Source organism: Rhododendron vialii, chromosome 9a (assembly GCF_030253575.1).
Source record: "Rhododendron vialii isolate Sample 1 chromosome 9a, ASM3025357v1".
Taxonomy (NCBI): domain Eukaryota; kingdom Viridiplantae; phylum Streptophyta; class Magnoliopsida; order Ericales; family Ericaceae; genus Rhododendron; species Rhododendron vialii.
In genome coordinates this window covers 929120-952268 of record NC_080565.1, presented here as the reverse complement: position 1 = coordinate 952268, position 23149 = coordinate 929120, and the positions used below count along the sequence as shown (strand labels likewise).

At 38.3% G+C, this 23149-nt stretch overlaps 2 protein-coding genes across 4 annotated transcripts; both read right to left on the bottom strand.

Annotated features, from left to right (window-relative positions):
• Positions 1–470: 470 nt before the first annotated feature.
• Positions 471–10789, bottom strand: LOC131301593 (uncharacterized). Its single transcript, XM_058327956.1, has 15 exons — positions 10599–10789; positions 8665–9328; positions 8260–8572; positions 7667–7813; positions 7482–7570; positions 7258–7350; positions 5719–5845; positions 4748–4812; positions 4460–4634; positions 3886–4080; positions 3727–3774; positions 2012–2155; positions 1809–1891; positions 1237–1352; positions 471–858 (listed from the first exon to the last, which is right to left on the bottom strand). Exons 2-15 carry the CDS (start codon positions 9261–9263, stop codon positions 776–778), a joined length of 2277 nt encoding a protein of 758 aa, XP_058183939.1. The 5' UTR covers positions 9264–9328; positions 10599–10789; the 3' UTR covers positions 471–775.
• A 2298-nt stretch (positions 10790–13087) lies between these two features.
• Positions 13088–22170, bottom strand: LOC131301423 (integrin-linked protein kinase 1-like). Of its 3 annotated transcripts, none has more exons than XM_058327719.1 (13): positions 21322–22170; positions 20449–20626; positions 19866–19940; positions 19676–19780; positions 18904–18989; positions 18353–18473; positions 18158–18237; positions 17855–17917; positions 17635–17756; positions 16906–16991; positions 16395–16519; positions 15292–15423; positions 13088–13434 (listed from the first exon to the last, which is right to left on the bottom strand). In XM_058327719.1, exons 1-13 carry the CDS (start codon positions 21564–21566, stop codon positions 13428–13430), a joined length of 1425 nt encoding a protein of 474 aa, XP_058183702.1. In that variant the 5' UTR covers positions 21567–22170; the 3' UTR covers positions 13088–13427. The 3 variants fall into 3 exon arrangements, 2 of the variants coding, with proteins under 2 accessions (XP_058183702.1, XP_058183701.1); XR_009191278.1 differs by having other exon boundaries at positions 13389–13826; positions 13868–15423; XM_058327718.1 differs by having other exon boundaries at positions 13389–15423.
• Positions 22171–23149: the final 979 nt, after the last annotated feature.

Sequence of the window (23149 nt, the reverse complement as noted above, 5' to 3'; positions counted from 1 at the left end):
ACACCCTTCCTAGCCAAAGGTTGCCATATACAAAAATAGAAAACAACTCCTTCGAACCAAGCTTCAGCTTACTCAAGCTCGGCTCGTATCCTAATCAAGTATTCTTGCTTGAGCTTGTTTGTTAACGAGACAAATCAAGCCCTTACGGAGCCAACCTCACAAACAGCTCAATTCCTTTTAACCACCAATAGCCATAATTATTATTTTCCTAAAATCAACAAGCATTTAGTAAGTAATCACGCACAACTGAATACAAATCTGCAGGCGGTCGTTTTTACCACCAAGTATGAGCATATCTTAGGCCACACTGAACGTAACTCATAAGAACGTAGAATTAGGATGTGGTGCAAATTTACAAAATGGAGAACTTGTAATTCTGTCAAAGTTATCAAAATTGAAGAAAAAGGGCCTTTAAGAAACTTCAAGATATTCAACTAAATTCAGCATAGAAGACAAACCAGAATTACCGATTATACTCAAACATGCATCAATATTTGACAAAACTTTCTCATGTCAAGTACAAAAGATAATAATTATGAAGCCAAGAACTAGGAGCCTCCGTGTACATAAACGTCATCTTGCTACCACAATTTCACCACTGATTCTTATAGCACTAGAAAACGCACTGTTTTTCATAAGACTGCTAGAAAGAACTGCTATAAACTCTCTATATATCACTTAGGAAATATAGCCCCTGGGTAACAATAGTAAAAGATAGTTGAAAAAATATTGACAGTCGTAACGAGAAGCACAAGAGATTGCCTCCTATCCTAATCTACCTCTCCCCAGCTTCAGCTGAAACGACTTCTTCTGCTCGACTTCCCAATCTCACAATGTCTTCAACAAGAATCTTACCATCTGTAGATGAAAGTTTCACACAAACATGTACCTCAAAAACTTGAAAAAACAACTGAGATTTAGCTTGAAATCCACACTTTTATCGATAGGGAGAAAGCTATGGTACACATGGTGTGTAACATAGGGATGTTTTTGTGGTGTTAGTACGAAGTTTTGTGGTTTAGGTATGAATAGGTTTATAGCAAAGAAAAGTTGATTTGTTACAACAATATTCTGTGGCGTTTTTGTCACGCCGGTATGTATGGTGCGTATGAAAGTGTTACAAATAATTATAGTTACGGGTTATGGCAACGAAAAACGTGGTTTAGAGTGTACCATTACTTCTCAGGAACTAGAGATGCATGTAACCAATAATTGAAACTTCAAAGAATAACTGACCTCCGTCTTTGGAAAGGTTGCTAATGAGTTCTTGGACCCCCTCCTTGCCTAAAGTATCCTTCAAGTACATAGCTGCAGCTGCCACCTCCTCAGCAGTTACTTTGCCATCATGATCCCTGCTCATATAATTGCAGATTTTAACTTTTTTGGAAAGAGACAAATACAAAACCAAGGTTTATATACGAGACCAACACCAGACCAACATACAAAACAAGGTTCAGGAGTAACCAACACCAGACCTACATTTCAGTTACCACGCACAAAATCTCAATACAAAGGATATATAAGCAGGACAGTGAATTAGGATTCAGGATTAGTCTGGCCCAATCAGATTATATAAAACAAGGTTCATATGCGTGGATATTACACTTCTGTGTCCCAAAAGACTGCAAGAAATTAGAGCTGATGACTAAACCAGAACAAGATCAGATACCTTGTATCCCAAGGTCATCCAACATATAATCTCAACAGTAAAAATATTAATCAACTTGTAGAACTCGGGGTGGGGGGGGTGGGGGGCGGTGGGTGTGGGGATTGAAACAGGGCATACGAGTACATAGATGACTACGAACCTGTCAAGTAGCCGCCATCGGTCGCCAATTTTAGCATCCACATCATCAATTTCCTTTTCAAGGTTCTGAAGCATAGCATCAACCTGCAGTATAAAATATGACATTAAATAACTAATTTGTCAGATGCTTCAGTTCTATCACCCTTCGTGGCCCAAAATAGGAAAGATGAGAAGGCGATTTCACAAGAAAATGGAGATACTCACCCTATCTATGAGTGCTGATGAAACCTCATCACGTTCAGCCACATCAGGATCCTGGTCGCTTTCGTCACGTACTGCTCTATATGCTTTCATGGCCTCGCCTTCGTCTGTACCTTCTTTCTCTACCATGCTATTGTAGAGTTCTATCTGAATATATTACAGCTATCTAACATTAGTGCGTTACAAAAGAGAAGCCATATAACTTTAGCTTTGAAGAAAAAAAGAACACAACAAAGAGGAAAGACCGAAAGGTTGATCTATGTGGGCATGTTCACATGCACCCTCCTTCCCCTAGGATGCAAGAAGCATTAGAGAAAGATAGGCGCATAAAAAAGAACAAGAAAATGATAACCAATGTACTTAAAGTCCGATCCACCTGAAAATAGCAGAAGTATGAACCAACTTTCCAAACTGAAAGTCTAGTGTTTATCCAAAGAAACAAAGTAAACAATAACAAAAAGGAAAGCCTAGTTGGTTGACCAAAAGGAAGACATACAAGAGCTAAAAATGGATATTGTGCCAATAGGAAATTTACTGGGACAATTAATAAGTTTGACCTCCCAGAAGATTCGAAAGTGACATCAAAGCATTCATGTGACTTAACATATGGACGCCATGTTTGATTGGTCAAACCACTGTTGAGGTTACATGTGATCCCATCAGATGGGTGTTCTCACCGTACTAATAGCGAGGGCACATACCGCAACACATATCCATTTTGACCAGTCAAGGAGGAAAAATTGGTACATTCATTTTTTTCCCCTTCCTCCTATATTCAAAATTCAATCACAAAAGTGGAGGAAAATACATTGATGTTAAAAAAAGTACATTGTATTTCAAAAAGACGAGTAATTTTGGAATGTCATATACTGTGAATACTAATGATGATGTCACCTTAAACTGTTGGAATCCCAAAGAGGGGCAAAAATTTGGGACGGAGAGAACATATCTTATTTTGTGGGATTGGTTGTCCAATAGATTTGTGAACCCTTCACTGATTGTTTGCATTCAAATTCAAGACGTGCGATCCCACGAAATTTGTAGCCCAATCCTATGCCCGACTATGTAACACCAACACTCCTAGAGGCCGGCGTGTCCCTGTGTCCAACAAGACACTCCAATAAATTTAATAAATTTTCTTAGAGGGACACGTATGGGTACACAGCAAGAGTGAAATATGCAATTTTTTAAAAACTTTGGGGGGTAAATGTGTAATTGTTTCAAATATTTTGGAATAAATATTTTGTTTTACGATGAATATATGATGCTTGCTTATAAATATTGAAGCTTCATGCTTATACACCTAACTATATTTTCACTTGTACACAACAAATATTATTTATTTATTTATTCCGTGTCCCCACTTTTTAAGAAATCCCATGTCCCGTGTTTGTATCTGTGTCCGAGTCCATATCTGTGCTACATAGATGCCCAATGCACAAGTACGAGACAATAATTAAAAAGAACTCAGATCCAGCACATGTTCAAAAAAAACCCTTTATCTTCAAGTGGGATACGTGCACATGGGGTTTTTCTTTTCTTTTCTTTTCTTTTTTTCTATATTGTTGCCTCTTTCCTTTTTGGTGGGACAGGAGGGTTTCTCTTAAGAATCGGCCATAAAGAAGCATGAAACTATCTTTGAACGAATATACAAAAGAGTTCCTGAAAATAAATGCTATTCGTCAAGAGCTACAAGACATATCAATGATTCAGAATACCTCTTTATTTACTAGCCGCAGGAACTCTTCACGCTCAGTACTGACTGACTGCACAGTTTGCAGCAAAAAGGAAATTAGTATGCAGAGGAGGCCAACAAAGCTTCAGAAAGCTTTACAGTCAAAGACAACAAGGTTAAATCAGTTGGTCCTTAATCTTACAGATGCAGAAGCTAAAACAGCCAAAGCACGGCTGATTTCACAAAGCTGCTCATGTTTTTCCATTGTTCTTGCTCTAGCTTGATCTTGTGCTTCCCTCGCTGTTGGAATTGCCATCTCTTTCAAAGCCACGTCCTCTTGACTAGTAGCAGATTCCGTCATCCTAGCTTGCTCCACTTCTTCTTTCTCTTCCTCCTCCTATAATCAAGTAGTTTAGAGCCATAAAAACTGGTTGAAACTGCTCCTTCATTAGAGATGCTTAAAAGACAATGAGGCTCAAACTTAAAGATGAGCTTTAAAGTAAATAAACCGTACTTTATCAGCAAGGCACAAGCTTTCCACAAGCTCAAGCCTTCAAGATAAAGTCTTCTATCACAAAAAAAATGCTCTCGAATTTGGTGTTAAGCTCATTTCATAGCAAACCCTATTCTAACCACAGTACTGAAAGCGTTAAACAAGTTTCCCATTTTCTGTTTGTGAAGGAATCAGAGCTATTACAGAACATAAGGAAAAACAATAAATTTCTTAGGTAGAACTACTGTCCTGGCATATTGTCAGAAAAATTATAATCCCTAACCTTGATGAGTTCTTCCTGCATTTCAAGGTACTCCAATTTTCTCCTCCTTTCTGAAACAGAATCTTCAGATGGCAAAGCTGTGACACCAACAGTATCCACAACCTCATCTGGGAGTGAAGACAATGTAGCCCCAACAGCTTCCTCTGGTCTTATCCTTCCTGCAACATGGAAGGCTCTGTGCAGAGTACCAAAACAGAGAATTAATCAATTGCAGTCCAAATTACATATAGAAGCAAATTGGTGGAGATTCCAACTTTAATCAGAGAACTGAAAGAGCTTTTAAAATACCTGGAAAGGATCAGAAGTGATGATGGTACAGAGTGATTGAGAGATAAATCCAACCAATCACGAAGCTACAGAAAGAAGTTACTCTTCATTAAACTTGTGTCCATATAGAGATTCATTGTAGCTGAGAAAGATCAAAAATATCAACTACATGCTAAACCTAAAAATTCGTTTGTTTACCTTTCCAAAACATATGATAAATGGCGTCCACACATGAACACCAATAGCACAAAATCCAAGCAACCAACAACCATTTCATGGCCATAATCGTAAACTAGTTTTGATTCATGAAATTTATGTCGTAAGTTTGCCAAACAAACCAACCCAACAAAAAAAAAATGTAACAAGAAAGAAAATATGCATTCAGCGAAGTAAGAAGTTGATAACTTGGTACACCCATGACTGGGTGGGCTGTTTGGATTTTAGCACAATCTTCTTGGTGCAACAATAGGTTATAACACCATAACCCATCAAATATGTACTTTACAAAGAAACACCAATAAAAGCCACCATGGCCATCCACATAACTTCATATTGATTTCAAAATTTGTTGGGTAAATTTAGTAATCCAATCCACCCACAAGAGGGGAAAAAACGGAAAAAGAAGAAAAAAAAGAAGAAAAAAAAACCCCAATTCAAGTTGGCAAGGCAATAGTATTGGATGGGCTGGTTCGATCGTACCACAAAAACCCTTTGGCGGAACAACAGGTTATGCAAAACTGTTTATTTAAACATGAACTTTCTGCAAAGAAACCACCTATGGAACCAGAACATAATGTCTGTAGCATGTAAAACCATTGGGGTTGGTATGAGAAGTCACAGCCACATTCAATAGACAGTAATCTACGTAATTGGACAGAATTCAAGCTGAAGGCATCTGTTTGAATGCAGATTGACAAGCCTAAACAGAGCAATGCACCGTGGATCCAAGAGTGAATAAAGTGACAGGAAAACAAAAAAGAAAAAGATAATACCTGTTGGCGCATTTCTTCAACAGAACGTAACCCAAGCATGCCTCGCTCTCTACAATCTTCACGAAGTTCTGCTTCTGAAAGAGACTCCACACCCTCAGCTTGTATCATTTTGTCATCATTCTTTATCCTTAAATGCAAATAACAAAAAAAAAAAAAAAAACAATAAGTGGAAGATATCTAACATTTATCTCAAGTAAGCCCTAAGAGCATCCGCAATGGGTTTGTTAACTAGTATGTTAATTGTGTGTGTTAAGATTTAACAAACAAAATTGTATTTTTTGTGCCACAATGCTTGTGTGTTAGAGTGTACTAGAGTGTGCTAAATGTAGTAGTGTGTTAGTATGGTTATCAAGTTTAGCAAAGAAGTTAACAAACAATAAGTGGGTCCTATCCCTATAAATTCAAACTTCAACCATAAAACATAAATGCCCACACTACTTTCTTTTTTGAAAACTTACCGTTAGCTTGATTTACCGTTGCCTTTTTCATTGTTTTTCTATATATGCGTTGAATACCAAAGGTCAGAATAAAGGCAAACTAGACAATGAGATTTCATGCTCTAAACATAATTCTTTTAAATGGGAAGTGGAGTGGCAGGAACATGGCGGTTGGCCTTTCCTTCATTACAGAAAAATGACGTTGGTGATATATAGTCATTGTAAAAGTTTTTATTATAGCCGTTGTTTTGATACATTATTTTAAAGAGTTAACACACTCCTAACTAATCCATTGAGGCACTCATATATATACTAACACACTTTTAAGTTAACACACATTTGTAGGACCCATTTTTTATTCTAACACATACTTTAACAAACATTTTGATACACAAATATAACACACCCATTGCGGATGCTCTAAGGTGATTTCAAACCACCTGAATGTCAGCAGGTCTTCATGCAATTATCCTTAAAAAATAATACTTTTAGCAGCACAATATCCGTTAGTCCTCACAAACAAAATAACCATAAACCAAAAAGGAGTTCAAAGATGAGCTTATGCATATGACCATGTCCATTTCTGTGAACTAGGTCCGCTGACTTTTTATCTTTCAAAGCTTCTGCATCAAGATTACACTTGAAAGAGGCTTTTCATACATTTTCAGTTTTTTCCCAGAGACACAAACAAAAGGCGAATATATCTGTTATCTAGTGCTGAGGAGCCAAACCTACACAAATCCACACTACTTTCTGTTACCGCATTATGAACTATCCCAGAAACCTCATTTCAATTTGTTTCCAAACACTACAACCACAAGAGTAGAACAAAGCAACTATGTCTTTCTTCCCAATTTGAGCGAGAAATCAAGAACATCGATAACTCATCAATTCAAATAAGAGCAGAAACGGGTCAAAAAGTTCAAAAGTAAAGCTCAAAAAAGAGCCCGAGCTTTACCAAGCAGGTCCTGACACCCGTCTTAATTCTATACTTCTGTCTAACGAGCAATCTCATCTTTCAGCCACTTAGGATTTAAACAGCCACTTGTACGCATACTGGTATGAATTGAAAAGCAGCATAAATTGGAATCATATAACTCACCATTGTAATCTTTTTCGAAGCATAAAACGCAAATATGCATCTGTTCCAAAAGGATTGATTCCCATATACTTGCACATGTTTACTAACCGAGGCCTGAGCAAAGAGTCCAAAAGAAGAAGGAAAAGACATCACACTATGAATCTGTAAGCAGCAAACAATAGAAATACAAATTCCAATTAACGTAAATGTAGCATAACAGACAAGTAACGGAAGTGAAGTTCAACCTGCTAATATTATCCAGTGTAAGTTCATCATTGAACAACTTAGCAAAGCCCAGAATTTCATCATTGGATACGCTGGAACCGGTTCTAACCTAAATCAACATACCAGGTCATATATGCTGTGATTACCAACAGGAGGGCAAACAAATTATAACAGGCACTGAAATTTATAACAGTCAGTGACTGACCTTGCTCAAAAATTCATCAAGATCTTCAGCTGTTTTCTTAGTTTCTCCACTCCGCGAGTTTTGGACTTCCTTCGCCATTTCTTTAACAGTTTCCTGAAGAAATTTTGCATATTCTATTCTGGCTCTTAGCCTCCTTTTTAATGCTTCCTACAAGTTAAGCATTTGACATAAATCAACTGTCATCCTTGAAACAGGCGCAAAGAGGAAACGCATGACCTAGGTGACCATGATGTAACAGTTTGTGTGCATGCAGAAAGTACATGAAGGTTTTTGCCCCTTAATTGCAGCATTGTGGCATGGTCTACAATAGGATCACTTAATTCAGTTCCAGAGGTGCAAGTTTTCGTTATGTAAACAACCATACAAAAGACTCCAAGAACAAGAACTTAATCAAACCTTCATGCATCTATGGAACCATACCACATGGTAACCCAGTACCAACATTGCAACAGCTCTCAATAAGATCTTCCAGACAAGAAGCATTTTACACAGTACCAAAAAAGAGAACAACGAAGAAAATGCAGCACTTTTCCACCATTAAAAATAGACAGAAGCATGGAGCCCGAACACTAAAATTCCAAAAGAATCAGTACCTGTTCTTTCATTTTATCTTGAAACGTTGATGGCAACATATTGGGAAATAACTTCAGGAAAACTGGGAGCAAGAATTCCATGAATGGGATGATGATAAAAACAGCAACGGGAACTAGCCTGAAAATATCAGCTGTGGTTCGGGTTAGCTGTTGCCTCTCCCTCCTGGATAGACTCTTCCCACCAGCAAGTTTAAGCAGCAATCTTGAACTGATCCTCACATCAGCCCAGAGTAGCTTAGAACCTAGCCAATAATGTTGCAATGTTGATATAAATTCATCCTTCCAATGAATTAGCTTCTTTGCCCAATCTTCCCTAAAACGCAAAAAAGTGATCGACTGAGCATGAATGTGACACATGTTGGCTCTATAATGGACAAATAGATGAAGAATGGAAGTCGTTTTAACCTGCTCATTGACGCAACAGCTCTCAAAGCTGGACCAATCCCAAGTAATATAGCCTTTACTCTTTGCAAGATAGATTTAGCAACCTTTTCAGATTCCTGCAATCGTTTGGCTTTAGCTTTAGCTTTCGCAGAACTCAGACCTTCAACTGCTTGATCACATTCCTCAGGAGATGCTTCCTTTCTCTTTTTAGCAGCCAAGTCTTCATTGTCTTCATTATCACTTCCCACATCACGTTGACCTGCCGCTGCTGTAGACGCATAACGTACAGATTGTGGCATAAACCTCATCCCTGTTGGGGAACCAAATTGTGAACCCCCAGTCACATAACCAGATACCATATCCCCATAGCATTTACGCCTAAAGAGCCCCAATGCCGAAAAGTTCAGTAAATCTTCATTCATAGGTAAAATTGTATCCCCTTTCTTCATGCAGTCAATATCAACAGAAGAATGATTTGCAGCAGACTTCAGACCATGAGAATCTGCATGCTGACTAGATAACCCATGTCCCAGGCTTTGAAAACATTGAATTGAGCGGGCAGAGACATTCAAATAATCGGAGACAACCTTCCTCTTCCTTAAAATTGCTCTAGAAGCCATGATTAGAGTTACCCTCTCCCCAAATTGACTCACAGCCACATTTCACGAGCATCAACTTACTTAAGCTAGTCAGCAAAAAAATAGCAAGGTTAATCTGTGACCAATTAAAACATAAAAAACAATAATGCCTTCCATAAGAAACTAGAATACTATGGATATGTCTCTTTTTGGAGTTTACGGTTCTAGGGTTTTTTTTCTTCGTACCCCCTTGATGCTCTTTCAATAGAATCTATTATTTATAAACAAAAACTATGACAGCATATGCACGCTATTATCTCTTGTAATACTACACAATTGATTAATAAAATCTTTTTTGCCTTTCAAAAAAAAAAACTATGACAGTATATGGATGCTATAATCTCGCAAAACCTTTAGATATCTTTTAAACATTCCACCTCTTGCCAATTGTTAATTGGAAGGAAATTCCACAACAAACAGAAAAACAATGATACAATCGAACAAAAGAAAATTTTATGCAGGGATTAATTGACAAAGAGAACTAGATTTCTTGCACATGTTAAATAACTTAAACATATTCATCTGAAATTTGAACCGCCCAAAAATAAGGTAGTCTTCAAGGATTGGAGCTAAAAAACCTTACACTACTCGTTCGAGAAAAAAGGAGGTGGAACCGTGGACATCAAGAAAATACGCAAATTCTTACGTATTCCAGTTGAGGTACAGTCCAGTCCCACTACGTCCAGTCCGTCCCGTTTGGTTTTTGAGGTCCCATCCCAGGCTCAAAACAATGATCGGGACCGTTCATTTTGCGAGCTTGTCAAATTTTCCAATCAATGCCTTATCGGAACACATTAATCTTGAAACAAAAGATGAATGTGTTCTCACAAGGCATTGATTGCTATCCGACTAACATGATTATTTACATGGTTCAAGTGCTTGACGATCTCTACAAAATAAACGGCTCCGATCAATTTTGCGGGCCCATATCAGGTCCAACAAAACCAAACTGGGGGGGGACAGGATGGTAGGGTGACTGGACTGGGCCTGAACCCTATTCCAAGAAATCAATTTCAAGAATCACAACTTCTTCAATCGAAGCAACTGTATCTACATACGCACACATCATATATCTTCTCCGCACCGCACTTACGTATAACTACGCAACTCTGTTCACATAAGCATATAAAAAAATATAAATAAATTCATGTACGAACCAAAACAACCAAATGAGGATACAAAATTGACAACAGAAGAGAAATTCCAACGCGAGAAAACACGCAGGCAGTCTCGGCGTAATTCTTCAAATCAGTAACAACGCGATTACTCTAAGAAGTACGTAAACATCAACGGTAGTCGCATACGATAAGTACTTACAGTTGGTGCGAGAAACAAAATCGGAGCAGTAAAATCGCCGGAAACGAAACAGATGAAAGGTGTGTTGTGAATGTGCTTTTAGAGAGAGAGAGAGAGAGAGAGAGAGAGAGAGAGGTTTTAGGGTCGCGCAGTATAAACGAGCGAAGGGGGGCGAGAAAGAGTTTTCAGAGGGAGAAGGTGGGGAGTGGGAGGGATCGTCTGCGACGGAGGGCCATGGGGTCTATATGGTTTGCACTGCTTGATGCCGTTGATGTGTTTTGTGAATGGGTGCGATGGGAGAGATATTTTAGGTGGGTCCCCGGAGGATTGTTAGTCAAGAGAGATCCGAGAAAGAGGTGCGTATATCCGAGTGCAATTGCAAACCAAAATGGGGGAAATTACGTTATTAGACATTGTAGTAGTTTTTGTGATGTTTCTTTATACTCTCACTCTTCTGATTTGTTTGTCTATTTTTTAAACAACTTTTTAAGGAAATATAATGATTGCTCTTTAAAACTTTTGATTTTCTAAGAATGCCCTTCAATTTCCTAGCATTAAATGGGAGTGTACATTCTCCCGTGCATTATTTTTTGAAAGAGAGAGGGCATTTTAAGAAAATTTTAACAAGTCAAACTCATATTGGACAAATATTTTGGGACACTTAAAAGTCAAAAAGTGGACAAACAAATTGGAACGGAGGGAGTTGTTCGTATGATATGAGAACGATACTTGATTTCCGTTTTTGATGAGTCAGGTTTTCGAAGAAACTTATGCACATATTGACTAATCTCAGGAAACCAGTCTCACCATCCACTAGCTGAGGCTCCCTCGATCTTACATGTTTTCGTTACAATATAATATGTTTGTGCTCAGCCATAAATCAAGAAGGACATTTGAAATTAGGGGACGAAACTATGTATGACCAAAAAATATAGATATGACTAGCTTGACTAATTGTTTTTTCTTGAACTAGAATTGTTGTGAAAAATCTAAAAATACTCTACGAAATTAGTCACTCAAGTTGAACGTATGCTTTTGTGTTTGAAATGATAATCGAAGATAATGGAAGTCCAATTTCAGAACAAGAAACAAAAGCTCTAAAATAACAAGGACCAATAATGTAATTTAAACATACTTGCGACAAACCAAACTTGCTCTAAAATGAGGACACTTGTACGTTTTGCAATTTCATTAGACTTGAAGGGCACGAATGCTTTTGATGTCTTCATCTCCAAGAAAGTCAAAAAGTGTATTTTACTAGTTTTTTTTATACTAATAATAAATACATTTTCATTCCATACCCAAATATGTTTGAGAATAAATTCTTTACATTGTCGGTGTAAATATTTGTTTCTTCCAAATCAATTACATTGCGTCATATTGCAAAACAGTGATCTTAATCAATAAAACATGATAATGTGGTGCAATATAATTAATTTGAAGAAAACAAATATTTACGATGTAAAAATTTTTTTCTCAATGTATTTTCCCTCTCTTTTTCCATCCAAAGCCGCAGGATCAGGATATACCTTTTTTTAAAACCAAAATTCAGTTGGACTATTGTCTTTTCCCACTTATTTGAGAAATGGTGTCACGAATGACGATGTGGGGAAAGAATTATTTAAGGCCGTTTTCAGCCCTTTTTGCCCGAACATTTACCTAGATTCATAAGAAGACAACGCTCAATTGAAAGTTTCAAATTTACTATACATAAATTCGTGTACAACTTCACAATTAATAAATGCAAAATTGAAAACCTCCTTAACCAATTATCATATCGGGCTCCAAAAATTTGTCAACTTTGGGTCTCCGGTTACATACAAATTAGTTATACAATATTATATAACAAGTACTAAAATTACCATTGTTTCACTAATAGTAGTGCCGAAGCCACCCATAGACTAGTGGGGCATCTCCCGCTCACATTTCCTTTACATTTTTTTTCCCCAAATTATGTATGACAATTGACCTGTCATCGATATTGTCCCTCAATACACTCTTTTGTTCTTCGTAGTGTATTTCTGTTATAGTTTAAGAGGAGGGGGTACTTAATACATTTTCAGATTCACATTCAGGAAATAATTGTGCACGACTTCGAGAAAACAATTCTTATCTAATTGTGTTTATTGGTCATACCTTATAAAAGTAAATTTTCGAAAATAAATGTCTTATAGCAATGTACTAGTTGTACCTTTTATGGCATAAAATTTCAGAGAAGTTATAACAGAGTTTGAAATAGTGTAAAGCAACCGGCATAAACTCTTTCGGATTAATGTGTTATTTTGTTTGGTCCATTGGTATTTTGGTATAACAAGGATGAAACATTAACTCCAAACTGACCTTAGTGAAATTAAATCCTGCTCCACCACTAAACTAGTGTGTAGACGACCGACAATTGGCTTCACTAAACAAACAAGACCAGTAGCCAAAGCTCCCTCCCATGTTAGAGGTCGCCTTAGGCTCAAAAATTTCATGACCGGCCTTGGTTACCAAATATGACCGCCAAGACAAAAGAAACCATCTTTCACATCTTCTTGTACCGTCTTCCTTATAAGCATCAACAATAACCATTGCACTAAAAGAAAAGATCTTTCACATATTATACATTGAAAGGAACTGTTCCAGCTCCTGGAAGAAAACAAACAACAAAACGTGACACTAATTGCATTCAGGCCCAGATTATTTTCCCCCAAAATACTTTTTTTTTTTTTTGGAGGAAAAAATCCTTTCTTGTAATTTCACATTAATAACATAATCTGAAGCTCCCAAATAATTCTGAGTATATAAAGGGGGCGGCCCCCACTCTTATCATTTTTCTTTCCTGTACCTGGAGTAACTAGATACCTCCTGTTATATCCTGCACAACATGGAAATGATAGGTATAAGAAACGAAACCAGAAAATAATGGATAAAAAAAAATTTATAGCTTTTTTTTGGGTTCTTTTTTCCTGTCCACAGAAGATTTCTTGTCATATTTGATCGATATATTTTATTTTTCTAATTCCTGTAGTCGGAAGAGTATATGAACAAAGCATATAGACATTATCCAACGAGTTAAGTCCACTCTGTTCCTCTTTGCTTTCTATCATCATAAAGTAGATGATTGCCATCAACCAAACCCCCGCATCTACCGTGAATTCGCAAATCAAGCCCATTCTTGCAGCTTTACTGACCAATTTCAACTTTAGATTGATTTATATTTATCATTACAATCGTATAGAAGAAGCTAGCAGCTGTGCTATACAAATTCTAACTCAAACATTTATTTACGCACTTTTAGAAGCTAAAACTAGCGTTGCAAGTGCGCAAGAATCTACCAAACCCACCGAGCCTTAAGTCTTAATCAATTGAGGTTAGCTACATGAACCCGTTGTTGCTGTTACTGTTAATTTTGTCTTTTTTGAATTGGCAAGCACAACAATGCATTAGGGGTTAGTAATTAGTGTGGGGAGAAGGGCAGACTGCGGACTTGAACCCAGGATCGAGTCCAACAGCCTGGGTTCCCATCAAGCTGGGAGGAATCTTCATTGATCAATAAGGCTGTGTTTGGATCATTGATAGACGAGAAAGGAAAAGTATTGAGGAGAAAAAAAAAATTAGTTTATTCACTTCAATATCATCTTATGCTTTTCTTTATGCCCTCCTTAACCTCTGAAAATCCCTCTGCATATCCACAGTAGAGACACAGGTTTAGTTGGGGTTGGATTTGAGAACTACTATATTTTAAAAAATGCAACTAGCTTCGCAGGAGGGCCCGGGCTTTTCTAGCCGGACTAGTGCATGTGATTCCTATGTCTTAACGATCTGTTTCTGAAAGATGGTGATAAGCTTTCTAACTGAGATTGAGTTATATGTATATGGCATGGTGCAGCCTCAGCAAATGCGATGAGCATTCTTTTGACAATGAGACAGTACCCCTTCCAAATGGACGCTTGTTTGTTTGCGTGAATATGAGCAAAGGACTGGACTACAGATCTAAGGAGACCACATCTTCCAAGTATAGAAATTTTTGCAGCCAGGATTGACAATCCGTTGGACATGAATCCTATACAACGGGAATTAAAAAACGGTGGGACGTGATCAAGTTACTAACACCATCAATATTAAGTCAGGTGAGACCACATATCCTAGGGGATGTTTTATACACTTCACTATCAGCCCAGTAGCAAAATGGGCTCAAAGGGTTTCCATATTAAGAGCTGGCCGGATGCTATCCTAGGATAGAGAGAGGGAGTGTGTATCCAGCCATAAGATAGCTAGCCTTGGGGCTTTCGACATAAAAAATCCTATTTGCCTGGGCTTGACTATCGCATGTCATATTGGATATTCAACCAGTCTCCAGTCATCAAGTAATCAAATACTTGACTCACTCACACCTGTGTTTGATTTTCCTTACAATTCTTCGGAACATTATTCAAGTGGAAGGCAGGGGAGATCAAAGGGTATAGATAACTCTGCAGATGATTTTTTCTTCTATGCTAACCCACAATTTCTATCATCCGAACCTTTTTTTACCACCTAAGCATAAGGCTATTAACAGTAACAAAAGCTTGTTCTACAAACAGATCAAGAGCCTTCGAATTTTTTCAGAATGTGAAAAATGTGTCAGCATCTTCTTTACAGGTCTGTTCATTTTGTGTACAACTTAATAAGCCCCCCCAAAAATAAGAGTCTACTTTATTGTACCCTTGGATACCCAGCAAGAGAAACATACCATGGGAGCTTAAAGGTGTCTTTCCAACCTCCATGTTTGGAGCAGTTTGCAACAATTTTGTCCAACCGAATGATTATCTCCGAGAAAGTCGGTCTAATGACAGTTTCGGGATCCCAACATTCTTCAATCAACCTATGCATGAAGGAAAGTAAACAAAAACCATAAAGACTTTTCCTTTTAACTTCTGTCCAGAGAATACAAAAGCCATGGAAAACTATATAACATCACTGAAAAAGGAGAAGATTAAGAATCCATAACCAACTTATGGTAACAACTTGAATTTCAACTTTGAGACATTCCCCACATCAAAAATATAAGAGGGAAAAGGGAGACATAAATCGAAATATCCATGCACAAAATTCATTGTCATCTTGAACTGGGTGGGCATACGGAAATCTAATAGAATAAGAGACAATGATGGTAATCAAACCACCTCATTGCAATAAGAGCAGAGACAAAAAGCCACCCGCATATCATTGAAGAAGACCTAGTCCCATTTGCCCACAGTGGAAATGTGCCAAATTAACCACCAAGACAGGATGAGCTTTTGGATAGTCAAACTTGAAACATCTCATATGATCAATACTCTGGACTTTTGATCAACCCTAATCTCTAAATAAGAGGTAACACCTATGGGTAAAGGTATGCTATGATTTACTGTCATAAGCATTACCAGCTAGGGTTTCTGTGCAGTACATGATACTAACTTAGGCATCGGAGAGCCATTGCCGACGAGAGGCAAAGATGCGCTCACGGTGGCTTCTTTTGCAGAGCTAAGGTTCCGGCGAAGGGCACGTGGAGTTGGTCTCGTTAGGTGACGTACGACACTATGCGGATTTTCTCCCCGTACAAAATGTCTGTTACAAAACTTTTAATGCATCAAAGGGAATCCATACACCACAATTATTAAGTCCACGTAAGTAATCCTTTCAGGTACAATTTCACTTTTGGGATAAGAACTTGATATATGGTTAGTAAAAATAATTCCAAACTAGTCAAACAAAGTTGCTAGGAGTGTACTTTCTACTGCTATTAACTAGACAGAAATATAATAGCTTAAAACTGCAGCAAAGTACGCAACTTCTCACAGGAGAGCGACTTACTCTTTCAGATCCGGAGGATAATGTTTGCTTTTTGTCTTGAATGGTGGTCTCTTTCCTTCCAAACACATCAATTTAGCGGCATCTTCTGCAGACCTGGGGTGAAATGGTTGGACTCCCTCCACCATCTGAACCCAATAGGAAGGTAAATGCCATGGAAGAAACAACTAGTAAATGGCTTTTTTTGTTTGGGTAAGTTAACTAGTTAACCACTTTGTTCTCAACAGAACTATGTGCTTAAATAATGTAAGGAGGGGAAACTAAAGAAGAGTCGATAGTTAAATTAGTCGAATGAATGTCAGAGTTTTGTTCTTACAAGGGAAAAAATTGTCAAGTTAAACTGCAAGTCCAGGTAGCTTAGCTAGTGTACCAGTAAAGTAGTACAAACATCTGGAAATTAGATTTTATTTCGAGAAGATAAAATACAATCAGTCTTTACATACATATGAAAATAAGTATTTGGAAACTACGCCGTATTTATGAATGACAGGACAAATAAATAAATGGAACATACCTCATAAAGAATAAGACCGAATGAGTACACATCCACACTTCTGTCAAATATTTCGTCTCTATAAACCTCAGGTGCCAAATACAGACCTTGAACAATAACAAGAGATCAGTAACTAAACACTACTTAAGAGTAGCACAACGATTGCAAACCCAGGTTCTTCAGCCAAATTTACGATGAAAAAATACCTTGTTTTATTATGCATACAATTCTTGAGTAGCTTACCTCCAGAATATAATATCTAACTAGTTATTGGGATTGGGAATTTATCAAAGTGAGTGTGTTACTTTTACTCCAATGAAAGCAACATACTTGAAATTTAAAATCACAAGCCAATCAATTGGATGTATCAATCTCCTAAAAAAGAAAATTTTCATCAAGAAAAAGAAACAGCAATTGCCACATTCAGACCATAAAGCCTTTCACTCACTTACTTGATGCCTCAAACAGTCAAACTTAACATTGACTTATGCTAGAACAAAGAATGCTCCTTTCCAAAAAAAACAAGTTGACTGCCAACAATCAGTCAGTTTCACTGATCAGCAGAACACAATTGCAAGTATGTGATGACACAAGCAAATTTGAGTACTTTAAGTTGACAGTTTCGGTAGCAATGCTGAATGCTACTTCCATGCCAAATGGCAAGATGTTGTCCAATGTAGGATAACTACCATTATGCAAGGACCAACCAGAAAATGTTGGTAAAAAAGTATGGCGAGCGTAAAAACTTACTTGAACGGTCAATCTGAGCTTCTGACTGCAATAGCTTTGCCTTGTCTGATGATAATTTAGACAATTTTATCAAACCAAATCCAGCTACTTTCAACTGACCTCCAGAGTCCAGCAAAATATTTCTGGCACCTTACCAAGGTTTCAAATATTAAAAACAGCGCATAACTCTGATTTCACAAATATACACATCAGAATCAACTGTTGCATTTAGTTGCCTTACTTAGGCTTTAAATCGCAGTGGATAATTGGGTCTGGTTTACATCCTTGAAGATAATTCATGCCCCTGTGAACATGAAATCAAGCAAAGACAGCACAATGTAACAAGATGGGGACTCAAACAACTAAATGTTCAAATGGAACAACCATCAAATAGTTTGTAAGCGAAGTACAGACAAAAACAAAGGAGCAAAACACCAGTAAATGCACAGAGAAAAAGAGAAGAAAGAAAATTGATTATTAACTGAGCAGAATCAGGGGAAAAACATTGGGAGTACAAAATTTACTCAAGGAAACTTGCACATGCCTTGAAATATCAAGAGCAAATCTTAGAGCTTTAGGTAGAGACAGACGCCCTTTCTTTTGAAGATAGCACCCTAGGTCACCCTGAAAATCACCATCAAGGAGAGCAATGTGAATCTGCAATGCACTTCCTCATACATAGAAAATCAATCTAAAGTAAGTAAGAAATCATTTCAGACAAAAACTCACACATGCTTACTTTAGAATGATACTCTGAAACAATCATCATAGGTATATTTTGGGTAACAGCTCCAACGAATTGAACAACATTAGGATGTCGGACCTTCTCTAACAAAGTTAACTCATGTTTGAAAGCATTTCTGCAGAGAAGCGAATAAGTCGTAATGTTAGAGACATGCACTTAGACAATTATGCATCAATTATCCCGCATTCCCAGCAAGGCGTAGAGATCAACTTAAAACAGCAAGAGGTGAAATTTAAGCACTAAATATGAGTGACAAAATGAAGAAATACACCTGCTTCCAACTCGCACAATTGCGAAAAAAGCAGCACCAGAAAAATTCATTGGATGCCGAAAAGATAAAGACATGGGTCTGAATTTTCTGCTTTCTTTAGTCTTTAGATAACATGAAGTGATCAGACTCTACTTCTTTCTTAGCAAGAACGTCCATTAAAACAAATATAACTTGACAGCCTAATGTTCTTCTTAATAAACTACAATACATAAGGTTAACCAAAAATTAAACACTAAGAGTGCGGAAGGAGGCATCTGTGTTATCAAGCGCTTACATGCTTTCAGGGTCTGCATAACGGTCCTTATCAAGTATCTTTACAGAAACTTTTGTGCCATTCCATTTAGCTACTTGATATGTCCCCTGTGATAAGGCGTGGAAGACATTTAGATACCATCCACATATAAACAGTTAGCTCTAGAGAATCCACAAAGGAAAACCGAAGAAGAGGAAATAAGGACAAAAACCTTCACACAAACACATCAACACACACAACCAGGCACACAGAGAGAGAGCGGACATATACAAATGTATGCTCTTTATCAGGTGCCTGAAAGATCCTTTAACCTAAATGCACCTTCTCAAATAACAATGACTATGCATGACACCTTAGAGAACATTTCACAAAATCACACACATAAGAGATAAGAACTAGTCACCTAACATAAACTGTCTGAGGTTCCTATACACAATTCAAGCTTCCAACAAAATAACTATGATCAATAACACCTTTTAGGAGCTTTAGATGGACACATAAGTATTTCTAAAGTATAGGATATTGCAGAAGGATAAATAGTCACAATCTTCAAATCATTTGACAAGAAAAAAAATTGATCCATGACATGCAAGAAACGGTTTATGAGAAGAAACATGCTTCCTGGAAAAAGAACATCTTGGAAAAAGGAAAAGGTTCTGCATGATAAAGCTTGAACACATTTCTCTTCCACAAAAACAGAACTACCGGGAAAACTTCTTGATATTTCATATTCGTGGACATGAGTCTCAAAGTAGTACTGAGCTACTTAAAATGAACAGGATAAAGAAAATACCTTTGTAATACCATCACTCTTGCGAACCTGAAGCTCTAGAGGATTGAGCTCATACTCTGGAACTTCTCGAGGATTTGCAACCACCATTGGTGTCTTTCTGACTTTCTAGGAATGAGAAACATGTTTGCATTAAAATTTGCAAACTTCAAAGATTTTCAACCAAAGAAAAATGAGTTAGTTTCACAATTACCGGAATTTTGGCTCCACGGGCCTTCAGAATATTGTAAACTTCTACATGTCCGTAGTATTTTGCATCAGCGGCTGCCTATAATAATAAAAGAATTAATTGCATAAAGGCCACATTAATGTGCAACCGGAGGGAACAATACACAAGTCCTATTAAGATGGAAATACTGGAAAGCTAGAAATGGGAGAAGGGCCAATGTATCACATTCCCTGCCTCCTCGCCTTGGAGCCTTAGACAAGTATTAAAGCACTGATGTCCTATAAGATTTTTGTCAATTTCGTTTCATTTTTTTATACTTTTCTAATTCCTCAATTCCTCTCATTGAGACAAACGATTGCTACTAAATGTTTGACAAAAAGTTAAAAAAAAAAGACCACTAAAAGTAAAATAATAGAGACTGTTAATTTCGGCAAATGCACCCAATTCCCTACTGCCGCTCCAACAATCGTTTCACTGGAGTTTGTCTTAGAGCTTCACCACCAGTCCAACCCATTCCCATTGGATTAAAAGCATGATTATCAATGGACATTTGCAAAGTATAACTCTTTCGACTCAGCAAAGCAAAAAACGAGAAGAGCATACATACCGTACTGCCCCACCGATCGCGGGCATCAATATTAGCCTTCCGGGTGAGCAACAGCTTCACAACCTCCACGTGCCCTTCGCAAGCCGCAATGTGCAGAGCCGTGCGCCCATCCAAATCGATGCTATTCACGTCAATGCCGCTGTCGTCGAGCAAATCCTGCACTCCCCTCTCGTCGCCCCTGCATAAATGTACCTAACATACGTAATACTCATATAATAGTATGCTGTTATACATCTAACAATCCGTTATACCAACAACATACTCGTTTTCATAGTTTAAAAGTCCATCAAAATAGAAGTATAGAACATAAACGATTTAACGATCTACAACAATGGAACTCGACATTGTTTCAAATCTTAAAACTATCCATGATTGATTCTAAACCAATTTCAAAGAATTTTCTTATATAAGCAAAATGTCCCGAGAGAAAATTGTACTCCTTTTCTGTCTGTCCACCGAAGCAAGTCCACCAATGTCCCGAATCCCATGCCAGAGCAAAATTTGGCATCCAGAATGGCAAAACCCTATCCACCCTTGCACCAAACTGAATGACAAATTTTTGACAATGCCATTCTTGGTGCCAAATTTGGTATCCAATTTTACAATTGACAAATTTACCACATCACCCAAACCAATCAATTTGCATCGAATAATGGAATGAGATTAATTTAATGGTCCAGATTTGAAATTGTGCTAAAATGACACCAAACCGATGCCATGACATTGCTATCTTCGGCTTTTTGCTAAAAAATGAATTCCACTATGTCATTTTGGCACCAGAGGGTGGACTGCTTTTATCGCGCAAAGCCTTTTTGATTTAGAAATTTGGTGGCGCGTGGCATTCCCCTCCCCTTAATTGCGTCCAGCCCTTACCTACACGCCATGAACAGCAGCTGCATCGTGCAGTCGAGATTCTCCGGCACCGACAGCTCGTCGTTGGCGGGGCTGCTCCGCCGGATGGGGTCAAGCGACGACTGGCGCCCGAAGCTGAACCGGAGCGTGTTGCGCCGCGGGTCGAGCGAGTTCTGCCTCTTGAAGCTGAATTTCCCGCTCAGGCGCAAGGACCCCGTCGAGAATTGACGGGATATCCCCCGCTTCAACTGCGCCGCTACCTCCATTGAACACACAACCACTCTCTAGAAATTTTGATTTTTCACCAAACAAATCAATAATTCCTTAATAATTAGCCCCTGTTTTAATCCCTGTTCTTTCTTTTTGGTTTCCACAACAAGGTGATCTCTCTCTCTCTCTCTCTCTCTCTCTCTCTCTCTCTCTCTGTGCGAGTAGAAATTGTGATTTGTTTTAGCCCGAAACGGTGTCGGGTCAAGGGGATTGGTGGGGAGAAAAACTACATGGGGAAATGTGAAAGAAAGAGAGGAGAATGAAGGATTCGAGAATGTGTTTGTAGTGAGGGGGAAGATAGAAGAAAGGTGGATCGAGAGCTCAGGGGGAAGCTCTCGATGGGAGGAGTGAGGAGGAGGAGAGAAGTTAGATTCAGAGAGAGAGACAGAGAGAGAGGACTTATAGATCCGAAAAAGACGGTGGAGAGAGAGGCAGATAGAGAGAGAAACGGGGGGAATGGATGAAAGGCAAGTCCGAGTTTTGCGTATTTCCCTCTCTGGCATCCTACGGAAACAACTCCGACAAAAGCTGTAACGTTTACTTGTTTACTCCATTTTTCATGCAAGTGGACCAGTGGGTTGGGATCTACAGTATCTCTACCGCGCCAGATCGAGACGTCGTTTTGGATTACGTTTCTCGTTTTGGGTAGGGACGAACGCGGCAACTTTTCCGATTAAGGATTATGACTTCATTGACTTGGCATTTACACATTATCACTTGCGCTCTAAATTGTCCTACTTTTTTTTTTATCCGCTAAATTGTCATACTTTGCTCGCACTTTTAATTCTCGTATCGTGATTTTTAATATGGGATAGCATCTTCTCCAATTCAAGTTTTAAACCGGAGAAAACAGTTTAAATTTAAACCGTACATTGAAAAAATAAATGGTTCAGATCTGCTCAAGTATCTTCCATGTAGAATACTTTTTAAAAATTAGACCATTGATTGTAGGGATGGACGACCGGGACGGCTCCAGAAATTTCCATCCAGCGATGACATAAACACATAATGTAAATGACAAAAAACTCTATGCAAAAAATAAGCTCCAACACGGCGAGGTATAGCATAACGAAGTGAAATGTATATAATGATTCCCCTATTATTTGTTTACCAATCTATCTTTTCAGATTCCAAAATTTATTGGAGAGCTTATTTTGGATTGATAGGCTATATTATGAGTAGTGCTAGCTGCACCGACCAAAGTGTAGGGAAACCGTACCGACCGCCGCGCGCGGCCGTCTCCGGCCACCGGACGGCCGATCCGAGCCGTCCAAAAATTTTAAAAAAAAAAACCGAGGGGCCCAACGCGGGAATCAACGGCATCCGAGGTGTGTAAGGTGCTTGATCCGAGCACCCTTTTTTCGTGTATATATGTATATTCCGCGAATATACATATATACACGAAAAAAGGGTGCTCGGATCAAGCACCTTACACACCTCGGATGCCGTTGATTCCCGCGTTGGGCCCCTCGGTTTTTTTTTTTAAAATTTTTGGACGGCTCGGATCGGCCGTCCGGTGGCCGGAGACGGCCGCGCGCGGCGGTCGATACGGTTTCCCTACACTTTGGTCGGTACACAT

Coding starts and splice junctions, on each gene's coding strand:
- LOC131301593 (XM_058327956.1), bottom strand. CDS start 9,263: ATGGCTTCTAGAGCAATTTTAAGGAAGAGGAAGGTTGTCTCCGATTAT. Junction 5,846..7,257: donor CTTCGAAAAAGATTACAATG/GTGAGTTATATG, acceptor TTTGCATTTAAG/GATAAAGAATGATGACAAAA. Junction 4,081..4,459: donor TGCAGGAAGAACTCATCAAG/GTTAGGGATTAT, acceptor ACTTGATTATAG/GAGGAGGAAGAGAAAGAAGA.
- LOC131301423 (XM_058327718.1), bottom strand. CDS start 21,566: ATGGAGGTAGCGGCGCAGTTGAAGCGGGGGATATCCCGTCAATTCTCG. Junction 19,781..19,865: donor CCCGTGGAGCCAAAATTCCG/GTAATTGTGAAA, acceptor TCTCATTCCTAG/AAAGTCAGAAAGACACCAAT. Junction 16,992..17,634: donor AGCTCAGATTGACCGTTCAA/GTAAGTTTTTAC, acceptor TTATTGTTCAAG/GTCTGTATTTGGCACCTGAG.